At 41.8% G+C, this 12970-nt stretch overlaps 2 protein-coding genes across 38 annotated transcripts in view; one reads left to right on the forward strand and one right to left on the reverse strand.

Annotated features, from left to right (window-relative positions):
• The window catches only part of ptprsa (protein tyrosine phosphatase receptor type Sa), a 361627-nt gene that overhangs the window by 253510 nt on the left and 95147 nt on the right, over positions 1-12970 (reverse strand). The window lies entirely within an intron of this gene.
• On the forward strand, positions 9-5737 carry LOC137039382 (uncharacterized). Its single transcript, XM_067414703.1, has 2 exons — positions 9-5194; positions 5539-5737. The coding sequence occupies exon 1, from the start codon at positions 51-53 to the stop codon at positions 5007-5009; it is 4959 nt and encodes a 1652-aa protein (XP_067270804.1). The 5' UTR covers positions 9-50; the 3' UTR covers positions 5010-5194; positions 5539-5737.

The raw sequence follows: 12970 nt of genomic DNA on the forward strand, positions 1-12970 counted from the left end.
CCATCGGCCCTCAACCCTGTCTGCTTCCACCTGTTCCCCAAACTGGTTACATGCCTCAACCCGGAACAGAGCTTCTGATGGCAGCAGCCTACGGTATCCCTCGGCCCACATTACCAGTGTTTGAGAGTGGCACAGAAAGTGACTTTGCATTGTTGAAATTGGCTTTAGACAATCTATTAAGCTACCATACCCACATCAGCGAGCAGTACAAATACCAAGTTCTATTGAGTCACCTTAAGTTTGCTAGTGCTCAACAGTTGGCTAAGGCATATATGCACCACCCACAACCATACACCGCTGCTTTGCAAGCGTTGCAGGAGAAATATGGCCAGCCCAGACAGCTTGTACAATCAGAGCTAGGTGCCATCATGAACACTCCACCACTCAGAATGGGTGATACCAATGCTTTCGACTCATTCGCCTTATCTGTCCAATCCTTGGTGGGCATGCTGAGGACGCTGGAGGGACAAAATGGATATGAGCTTATGTGTGGTTCTCACGTGGATCGCCTTCTGGGCAAGATGCCACCCGCTTACAGAGACAGCTTTGTAGAGTACTGTCTAAGTCATAGTATCCTTCAAACTGGCACAGATAGAACCTACACTCTCCCCGACTTAGCGTCTTGGTTACAAACAAAGTCACAAGCGAAGCGCATTTCTAGCCGAGCTGCTGCAGTGTTTCAGTCCGACACAGCGAAGTCATCAGGGAAAAGTAAAGCCACTCCATATCATCGAGAGCGTTCAACACCAGTACTTCTGACCTCCGAGAAATCTGTCAAGCCCTCAGAAATAGCCCAGGTTAAAGCCATTCCCAAGCCTTATTGTCCTCATTGCGACAACAGAGATCATTATCTCAATTCCTGTGATAAATTCAAGAGGTTGACCACCACCCAAATCGTCACATGGATCACAGAAGGTAAACGCTGTTGGAAATGTGGTCGCAATCATTCAGTGGACTCCTGTAACCTGAAGCGGCCATGTAAAGTCTGCAAAGAACTGCACCTTACTGTCCTACATGACTCTGTTAAAGATGCTTCAAGAGCTGTGCTTATGGTGAGTTTGCCATCCACACAAATCTATCTTGACAGACCTAACCGCTCGCAGAAGGTTATGCTTAAAGTTGTCAAAGTTCTCTTGCACAGTGGTGGGCAAACAATGGAAGCACATGCTGTTCTTGATGACGGCTCTGAAAGAACCATCATCCTTCCTTCTGTAATTCAGCAACTTGGGCTATGTGGAGATGCAGAGGTTCTCCCTCTACAGACAATCCAACAGAGTCATACCAAACTTGAGGGGTCCACAGTAACCTTAGAGATTTCTCCCATCACTAAACCGACGGAGAGGTATATCATCCGCAATGCCTTTACAGCCTCTGGTCTATGTCTTGCTGAACACAATTACCCAGTGGCAGCTCTGCAGAAAGCATATCGCCACCTGAAAGGTCTGCCACTACAACCCGTAGACAGAGTTAAACCTTTGCTACTCATAGGGTCTGATATGCCACACCTCCTGACTCCTACTCAGCCAGTACGCAGAGGAACATTGGGTGGTCCTGTTGCCATATGTACAAGGCTTGGTTGGGTACTGCAAGGCCCAATGTGTCCGATTCAGCCCCCTAGAGGTCAACAACAATGCCTGCACATTATGACATCTCCGCCACGTGATGAGCTATATCAGCATGTGGAGCGCTTATGGCAAATTGATACCTTGCCATACAACGAAAAGCTGATCACAAGATCAAAGCAGGACCAACACTGCTACAACCTCTTACAGTCGGCTACGGTCAGAGTGAACGTGGACAGTGTTCAGCGGTATGCTACCCCATTGCTAAGGCGTACTCCTATCACCTTGCTCCGTACAGGCAAAGAGGCTGTGCTCCCCAGTCTCAGAAACATTGAGAGGAAGCTGGCCAAGAACCCTGAGCAAGCTCAGACCTACTGCTCCGAAATCCAAAAGCTTGAATCAGCAGGGTACATTGCGAAAATATCTTCAGAAGAGGCAGACAGGTCAACAGAGTCCTGGTTCATTCCGCACCATATGGTGCATCATAACGGGAAAGATCGAATAGTCTTCAACTGTTCCTTCCAGTACCATGGTCAAAGCTTGAATGAACAACTCCTTCCTGGGCCAACACTGGGGCCATCTTTGCTAGGCGTCATACTGAGGTTCAGACAACATGCCATTGCAGTGAGTGGGGACATCAAGGGCATGTTCCACCAGGTACGTCTGTTAGCCGGTGACAAGTCAGTACTGCGATTCATATGGAGGAACATGGATAGGGAAGCTGACCCAGACATCTACGAGTGGCAGGTACTTCCCTTTGGTACGACCTGCAGCCCGTGTTGCGCCATTTATGCCCTTCAGTTTCATGCCCAGGAACACAAAGACACCATGGCTGGCTTAGTTGACATTGTGGAGAACTCGTTTTATGTCGACAACTGCCTTCACAGTACTACAGACCAGGGTGAGGCCAAAGCCATAATAGATGGACTGCGTCAGTCTTTGCTAAAGGGAGGCTTCGAGATCAGACAATGGGCATGCAATATCCCATCAGTTCTCAGGCACCTTCCATCAGAAGCCAGGTCAGCTAGTAGCGAGTGCTGGTTGTCTCAGAGTAGCACAGACATGCAAGAACCTACCCTTGGCCTACAATGGAATTGCCTTGACGACACCCTTGGGTATAAGAACCGCTTAGCAGAGCCTGTTCAGCCCACTATGAGAAACCTTTATAAGACATTGGCAAGCCAATACGACCCACTGGGATTTATCATCCCATTCACCACCAGGGCTAAGACTCTTATCCAGGATCTCTGGAAACAAAACCTCAGCTGGGATGACCCTATCGAACCCCTATATCTGCGTGAGAAATGGTCAATGTGGGTTGCAGAGCTTTCCAGTATCACCGAACTACAATTCCCTCGGCATTATGCGTTTGGCGGCGATGACACTCCTTCCACGGTTAGGGAGTTACATGTCTTTTGTGACGCTTCAGAGAGGGTATATGGGTCCGTGGCCTACCTTCGCAGCACAGATGAGAGTGAGAAGGTCCATATTGCCTTTGTCCTGGCTCGATCCAGAGTGGCTCCCCGTAAATGTCTATCTATGCCCCGCTTAGAGTTGTGCGCTGCACTTTCTGGAGCTCAGCTGGCCAAAGTGATACAGACTGAACTTACCATTCCCATTCATCAAGTCACATATTGGACAGATTCCACTACTGTGTTGCATTGGTTGATATCGGAGTCATGCAGATACAAGGTCTTTGTGGGGTCTAGAGTAGCCGAGATTCAGACTTTAACAGATGTTACCAGGTGGAGGTATGTTGACTCTGCTCGAAATCCAGCCGACCATATCACCCGAGGTCTCACATTGGCAACGTTAGCAGGACCACACCAGTGGAGATCTGGGCCATCCTTCCTAACTGAATCACAAGATATGTGGCCGCTGACACCCAACACAGATATTGAACCTGACCTGTGTGAGATGAAAAGAGCATCCTTCATGGGAGCAATTACTGTCATTCGCCATTCAGTACCTTCAGACCTCAGTCAATTCAGAACTTGGAAGGAGCTAGTTCAAGTTACTGTCGAGTCCGCCGAAGGGGCGGCCAACACTGACACACCTTGTGAAGCCTCAAAGTACATACAGGCAGAGAAGCTCCTCTTAGCACAGGCACAGCTTGATTCATTCCCGGACGAATTCAGAGCCTTGAAGGCTGGACAGTCCATTCCACCAGACAGCCGCCTGAGTTCTCTTGCCCCAGAGTACGATAAGGACACTGAGCTTATCCGGGTAGGTGGGCGACTTCGCCGTGCTGAAACCCTAGATTCAGAGATCATTCACCCAATTGTCTTAGATCCCCAACATCATATCACAAAGCTACTCATCCAAGATGTGGATCAACAGCTCCATCATCCTGGTGCAGAGCGAGTTCTGGCTGAGCTACGCCGTAGATACTGGGTGCTTAGAGGCCGCGAAGCTGTACGCAAACACCAACATTCATGTCAGGACTGCCAGTTTTGGCGTGCTAAGCCACAGACCCCACAGATGGCGGATCTTCCTCCCTGTCGGCTACGTCTCTTCAAGCCACCATTCTACTCCACCGGCACAGACTGCTTCGGTCCATTTCATGTAAAAATAGGACGTCGTCAGGAAAAGAGATGGGGGATCTTATACAAGTGCTTAACAACCAGATGTTTACATCTCGATCTCCTTGAACACCTGGACACAGATGCCTTTCTCCTTTCTTTGCGACGTTTCATAGCCCGACGAGGAAAGCCTTTTGAGATACTCTGTGACAATGGCACTAACTTTACTGGAGGTGATCACGAGTTGAAGGACACCTTTAGTCGAATGGCTCCTGAACTTCAGGTACAGCTGGCCAAACAGCAGATCCAGTTTCGCTTTAACCCACCTAGCGCACCGCACTTCGGTGGAACATGGGAACGAGAAGTGAAATCCATTAAGACAGCCTTGCGAGTCATTCTTCGGGAACAATCTGTGCCTGAACCTGTCATGCAAACATTGCTAGTGGAGGTTGAAGGCATACTCAACTCCAAGCCACTTGGCTATGTCTCATCGGACATTGCAGACCTGGATCCTGTGACTCCCAACCTGTTACTCATGGGACGTCATGATGCTTCATTGCCGCAAGTCCTTTATGACTCCAACGAACTCTTGGGGAAACGCAGGTGGCGACATAGCCAGGTATTGGCCGATCAGTTCTGGAGTGCTTTCATCCGCTGCTACTTACCAGAACTACAAGGTAGACCGAAATGGAGAACGGATGGCAAAGAGATAGCAGTGGGACAAGTGGTACTGCTAATCGATCATCAACTCCCACGAGCTTTGTGGCCTGTGGGTACTGTAACAGAGACCTATGCAGGAGCTGATGGGAGAATTCGGACAGCCAAAGTCCAAGTAAGAGACAAGATGTACACACGCCCTGTCGTGAAACTAATACAACTTCCCCAAATGACAGATGATACAGATTCTTCGAACGGCCTTTCTTAAGGAATACAATTATCCTGACTGATAATTGGGGGCGGCTGTGTGAGAAAGACCGTCCCGGAACAGAAAATCTGTAGCGCGTTCTGACGGACTGATATCAGAGTTGCCACTTCCTGTAGACTGATCTGACGACAGCTCCACCTGTGTGCTCCTGACATTGTTCAATGTTGTGCGTTCATGCAACTAATGTGAGTAATCATGTGAAAGAATGTTTAGTATACACTTTGTAGCTGTTATTATGAAGGTCAGATGTTTAGTGAATTATTGTGATTATGCAAATGACGATCGCGGGCGTGATCGCGGATTGACGCTAATCCGATTAGCCGCGTTAGGATGATCATGCAGTTTGTTATATGCTGCATCATGCCGTATATTGATGTTTATATTGCTATATAATGTATAACAACAGCTAACATTCGAGTATTCATTGTGATGACTGTTTACCCATTTATTATTACTTTGTGAGGTATTTTGTAGTGAATATGTAAAGACATATTGTATTCATATTGTTTACTTTATTATTTGTTTACAGACCACAACATTACATTCCATTATGTTTCTACCATCCTCACATTGTAAATGGATGTCACTGACTGCCTGACAAATGTTATTAAAGAGAAGTTTGAAGAGGATATCATTCTCCCGTGCCTGATTCTCTTACCGGAATCACTGTCCATAATTGTCCGTCAGCAGAACTGAAAATTAATTAAGGTTGCTAAAGGTGCTACCCCGCAACACACATACTAGAAGTATTTCGATTCAGGACGAATAAATGAAACATCACAAGTAGTGCTTGATTTGCACTGCAAGTTCACTTCAAGTGCAATTCAATCGGGCCAAGGATATAACCCAGGGGGACACCCTGTCCTAATCATACATTATTTTAACAAAATCCCCAACCATAATAATAATAATAATAATAATAATAGGTAAAGCATCTCAAACATGCGTATGCCCCATTTATTCTCTGGCTAGTTTGACTTTTTCTTTTCAGAGCTTCTCTCAACATGTCGACGGACATCAAACGCCGCTCTCAGATGGGGAGAAATCGTAAAACGAGCCACATGAAAGACGGCAAACAACTCGAAATATATTTTCTAAAAAGAGAGCGTCCTCGTGGCTGACAGAGATGTCGTTCACTAGACACTTAGACGTTAACTATATTAGCGTGGGCAAATTACAAGCATGCCACCATGTGAGGAATCAAAGCCCCTGTGTTTGAGTCATGAGACGCCCTGATCTCGTTGTTTTGGTCAAGTGAACCTATCTGAGGTGAATTCATTCCAAAGATAAAGCTATCCCAAACATACTGACGCTACCGTCTGAGGCGCTATCTATCTATCTATCTATCTATCTATCTATCTATCTATCTATCTATCTATCTATCTATCTATCTATCTATCTATCTATCCATCCATCCATCATCCATCATCTATCCATCCATCATCTATCTATCCATCCATCCATCCATCCATCCATCCATCAACTATCTATCTATCTATCTATCTATCTATCTATCTATCTATCTATCTATCTATCTATCTATCTATCTATCTATCTATCTATCCATCATCCATCATCTATCCATCCATCATCTATCTATCCATCCATCCATCCATCCATCCATCCATCAACTATCTATCTATCTATCTATCTATCTATCTATCTATCTATCTATCTATCTATCTATCTATCTATCTATCTATCTATCCATCTATCCATCTATCTATCTATCCATCTATCTATCATCTATCTATCCATCTTCTATCTATCTATCTATCTATCTATCTATCTATCTATCTATCTATCTATCTATCTATCTATCTATCTATCTATCTATCCATCCATCATCCATCATCTATCCATCCATCATCTATCTATCCATCCATCCATCCATCCATCCATCCATCCATCCATCCATCCATCCATCTATCTATCTATCCATCTATCCATCATCTATCTATCTATCTATCTATCTATCTATCTATCTATCTATCTATCTATCTATCTATCTATCTATCTATCTATCCATCCATCATCTATCACTCTATCACTCTATCACTCTATCACTCTATCTATCTATCTATCTATCCATCCATCATCCATCCATCCATCCATCCATCCATCCATCCATCCATCAACTATCTATCTATCTATCTATCTATCTATCTATCTATCTATCTATCTATCTATCTATCTATCTATCTATCTATCTATCTATCCATCCATCATCCATCATCTATCCATCCATCATCTATCTATCCATCCATCCATCCATCCATCCATCCATCCATCCATCCATCCATCCATCCATCATCTATCTATCTATCTATCTATCTATCTATCTATCTATCTATCTATCTATCTATCTATCTATCTATCCATCCATCATCCATCATCTATCCATCCATCATCTATCCATCCATCCATCCATCCATCCATCCATCCATCCATCCATCCATCCATCATCTATCTATCTATCTATCTATCTATCTATCTATCTATCTATCTATCTATCTATCTATCCATCCATCATCTATCACTCTATCACTCTATCACTCTATCTATCTATCTATCTATCTATCTATCTATCTATCTATCTATCTATCTATCTATCTATCTATCTATCCATCCATCATCCATCCATCCATCCATCCATCCATCCATCAACTATCTATCTATCTATCTATCTATCTATCTATCTATCTATCTATCTATCTATCCATCCATCATCCATCATCTATCCATCCATCATCTATCTATCCATCCATCCATCCATCCATCCATCCATCCATCAACTATCTATCTATCTATCTATCTATCTATCTATCTATCTATCTATCTATCTATCTATCTATCTATCTATCCATCCATCATCCATCATCTATCCATCCATCATCTATCCATCCATCCATCCATCCATCCATCCATCCATCCATCCATCCATCCATCCATCCATCCATCCATCCATCCATCCATCTATCTATCTATCTATCTATCTATCTATCTATCCATCCATCCATCCATCCATCCATCCATCCATCCATCCATCCATCCATCCATCCATCCATCCATCCATCCATACATCCATCCATCTATATATATATACACAGTCGAGGTCAAAATTGTTGGTACCCCTGGTAAATATGATCAAATATGGCTGTATAAAATAAATCTGCATTGTTTATCCTTTTGATCTTTTTTTTTTTTTTTAAATCACAAAAATCTAACTCTTTCATTAAAGTAAAAGAATTGAAAATGAGGGGTAACTCACATTATGAAATTAATGCTTTTCTCCAAAACACGTTGGCCACAATTGTTGGTACCTTTTTATGAAATACTTTTTGCAACCTCCTTTCCCCAAGATAACAGCTCTGAGTCTTCTTCTATAATGCCTGATGAGTTTGGAGATCAGAGACCATTCCTCCATCCTGAAGCTCTCCAGATCCGTCAGATTCCCAGATCCATGCTGGAGCTTCTTCTCTTCAGTTCAGCCACACATCTTCTATAGGGTTCAGGTCAGGAAACTGGGACGGTCATGGCAGAGGTGTCATTTTGTGCTCAGTGACACATTTGTGTGTTGATTTTGATGTTTGTTTTGGATCGTTGTCCTGATGGGAGATCCAACCACGGCCCATTATTAGATTTCTAGCAGAATCCATCAGGTTCATCTTTTGGTATTTGCTAAAATCCATGATACCATGTATCTGCAACAAGATGTCCAGGACCTCCAGTAAAAAAATAGGCCCACAACATTAAAGATCCAGTGGTATTTTTAGCCGTGGGCATGGGGTACTTTTTATCCCTGTTTGCACCAAACCCTTCAGGTAGATTTGCTGCCAAAAGCTATTGTATAGTTTCATCCTGACCACAGAACCAGGTCCCTTTTGACTTTCCAGTCGTGTCTGACAACTGAATGTGCTGGAGTTTGTTTCTGGATGAGCGAGGAGGATTTTTCTTGAATGCCTCCCAAACAACATGTGGTGATATAGGGGTTGCTTTATTTTTATTTTTTAGGCTTTCTGACCCCAAGACTCAACTAATCTCTGCGATTCTCGCAATCTGTGATCTCGGAGAGTCTCTGTGCACTCAAACGTTCCTCCTCGCCGTGCATTCGGACGATAGACACACACGTCCTCTTTCAGGCAGATTCGTAACATCTTTAGTTAAATGGAGCTTCTTAAGTATTGCCCTGATGGTGGAAAGGAGATTTTCAATGCTTTAGCTATTTTCCTACAGCCTCTTTCTATTTTGTGAAGCTCAATCTTTTGCTGCACATCAGAACTATATTCTTTGGCTTCACTCGTTATGATAAATGATTAAGGGAATTAGGCTTTTATGCCTCCATATATTTAAACTCCTGCGAAACGACACATCCTAGCTGGACAATTTCATGTTCCTTGTCACCTTGGTGTGCTAAAAAATGTAAATATTAATGTAAATATACTTCAGAGATATGTTACTCTTTTAAAATTCTAGGGGTACCAACAATTGTGGCCAATGTGTTTTAGAGAAAAGCATTTATTTCATAATGTGAATTTTAAAACACTCATTTAATAATTAATATAAAACCATCTATTTTAATGCTTATTGCTTACATTAAATCATTTATACCAATTTTATATTACTTATTACATTTAGAATATATTTTAATATTTTAAAAAATTATGAGTACTACTATTTAAAATACTAAAATATAAATATTATAATATTTTATAATTTATAAATACAATTATATATATATATATATATATATATATATATATATATATATATATATATATATATATATATATATATATATATATATATATATATATATATAAACATTTTACCACTTATATTAATTTATATTTTAATAATATTAAATAATTCACATATTAATAAGTAAGTACTACCATTTATAATATTTAAATATACATATTTATAAAAATATATAATATCTAATATTATTTAATAATTAGAACATGAAATAAAAATTGACTGGCACCAAATGCAGGGACACACAGTTTGAGGTATTGAGGTAATAATGTGTGTGTTGAGGCTCTGACGCAAACAAAACCCAGAAGACACACTTCCATACAGCATTAAAACACAACACCAGGCTACCAGCGTCTCCGAACACCTGATCAAACGTCCAGGTCCTATTCTGTGGACACGTTTATTCTCAACGCACTGCCATTTCTATTCCCACTCATTATTTTTCTTCTTTTCTGCGGATATGAGTGCATCACACACACTCACACACTCGCCTCCTCATTTCACAGCGACCGGAACTCCCCGCCAGCACACACGCTGTCGCCTGCACACGCATGAACAACAACAACACACACACACACACACACACACACACACACAAGATCATTCCCTCATCTTACAGTCCACACAAACCGGACCATCGGGTCATATGGCCTCTGTTTCGTGGCGCTCACGAATCGGTCTGAGAATATCATGACGCACACACAGATTGCTGCCACTAATCTGGGGTCTCGTTTGGTTTTAAAGCAATAAACGCCACGAATCTCATGTTCTCTGGAGCAGGAACTATTAGATACAATTGTGCTTATTTAAAACCTTTCAGCAGAGTCGGACAGTAATGGAGTACATTTACTTGAACAAAGTACTTAAAGGGTTAGTTCACCCAAAAATGAAATGTCTGTCATTAACTCCTCCCCCTAATGTCGCTCCACACCCGTAAGACCTCCGTTCATCTTCACACACAGTTTAAGATATTTTATATTTAGTCTGAGAGCGTATGCGAGTGTATGCACACTATACTGTCCATGTCCAGAAAGGGAATAAAAACATCATCACAGTAGTCCATATGAGACATCAGTGGGTTAATTAGAGTCTCTTGAAGCATCCAAAATACATTTGGGTCCAAAAATAACAAAAACTACGACTTTATTCAGCATTGGCTTCTCTTCCGCGTTTGTGTTCAATCCTCAAATAAAGATTCAAACGGTTATGAATCAGCGAATCGATTCACTGATTATTAACCGTTTGAATCTTTCTCTTTCAGTGACATCTGATTGTAGTACTTTTACTTAAAGGAAGTGTATGGCCAAAACTGGTACTGCAATCACTATCCCTCTCCCCCTGACTCGAGGTTGCCAGATTGGCTGCAGGTTCAGCAGGAACGTTTGTAGATATATAGATATATATAGATATCCATAATAAAGGCTAGATGTCTCGTGTGCGCTGTTGGCCAATGGAGGTCGCCCTCCGTAACTGGCGGCCATCTTGTCACAGGCAGCTCGCTCACTCGTAACAGTGTGTTTTAATGCTGCATGTACTTTTAAATAACCATCACTTGCTCAAGTTTCGTTTGTTATAAACGTCAGAGATGTAGTTATGACACTACATACTTATGAATAATTATAACCATGGACTTCAATATGAAAGTAACATTGAACAGAACAGACAGGTGCAATGAATATACACACACACAAGGTATTTATGTTAAATAAATATATAGGCTACTAAAACTGTGTACCGAATGGCAACATGAGAAAATTAGATACACACACACACACACACACACACACACACACACACACACACACACAGCTCTGAATTTCCCCCCCAGAGCTAGCTATAGCTTATATATACACTTTTATAATAGGAATATCACTATTATAATAAAATAATTTGTATTTTTTAAAAAATTTAAACAAAAAAAAAAACCATGCAAACTAAGTTTATTTTAACTAGACAAAAGATTGGTTGTCATAAAATGGTTATTGGTGTCATTAAACCTATATAATTGAACAGCTCGATTGTGGTCTCGTTCACGTAAGTTAGCCGTGATACACAAGCTGCACGATTAAGTCGTTTATCGAAACCAAAAGCTGCAATTTCAACGTGTTAACGCATCCAGATGTGTAGTCAAGTTAATAACGTTTGTAAGAAACCAAACCATTTGTAAATCCGTCAAGATTTCAGCGAGATAAGAGTATTTATGTTCGTACAGATCACTCATCTTACATCAGGTTCCACAGAGCCGGACAGAAAGCCTGCCTGTGACAAGATGGCCGCCGGTGATGACGATGGTGACTCCGCCGTAAGACATCTAGCCTTTACTATGGATATCTATGGATCTCCAGCTGTGGTAACTAGAGCAGATCTGGCAACCTTTTTATCCCTCTCATATATATATATGGCTTTACAATGTTATGTGCAAGTTTATATAGTTCATATAAAAGGTCCATTTATGGTTTATAATCGTATTGTCTGTTACCGGCCTCCTAATGTTCAAATGAAACATTTTCCAAAGTATCAAGGCCCTTTTTAAAGGGGAAAACCTCCTCTTTGCACCCTTTTCGTGGAGAGCGCCTGCTGCGTTTGCGTATTGATTCATTATTTAGGAAAACCTCCAGGCCGGCTTTAATTAGGAGGTGACAGAACATCGGATCGCTTCTGATAATTGAGTGTGCGTCGGCCGGATGAATGTGGCTTTGGACATGGCCTGAGGACACACACACACACACACACACACACACACAGATAAACGGGACAAAAACAGCCATTGTTCACTGGTCACTGTAATAAGCCCATGGGAGAGTGGGATCTATTCCTCTGCCACTGCACATATATATCACCGACCGACACACACCACCGACTTACACACACAGGCACAATGCGAACCCAAACGTCATGCCGTTACCGTCTAACACACTCATTTGGGACAGATCTCCAAGCACGTCCAGAATTCACTGCAATGTGCCGGAGGAAGAAAATAAACAGAACATTTAGAAACAAATGTTGAGCAATACTGAACACTGGACCGCAGCAATTAAAACACAACGTTATGTTTGAGTATGTATTGTGGATGAACAAAATTCTCTGTAATTTAAGAACTTACTCGGTTAAAATACCAAAAATAAACAGCTTGTTATTAATGAATGCAAACCAATTATTATATATATATATATATATATATATATATATATATATATATAAAA

Source organism: Pseudorasbora parva, chromosome 14, assembly GCF_024679245.1.
Source record: "Pseudorasbora parva isolate DD20220531a chromosome 14, ASM2467924v1, whole genome shotgun sequence".
NCBI lineage: Eukaryota > Metazoa > Chordata > Actinopteri > Cypriniformes > Gobionidae > Pseudorasbora > Pseudorasbora parva.

Bases quoted from the DNA above. Each gene is read 5' to 3' on its own strand.
- LOC137039382 (XM_067414703.1), top strand. From the start codon at position 51: ATGCCTCAACCCGGAACAGAGCTTCTGATGGCAGCAGCCTACGGTATC.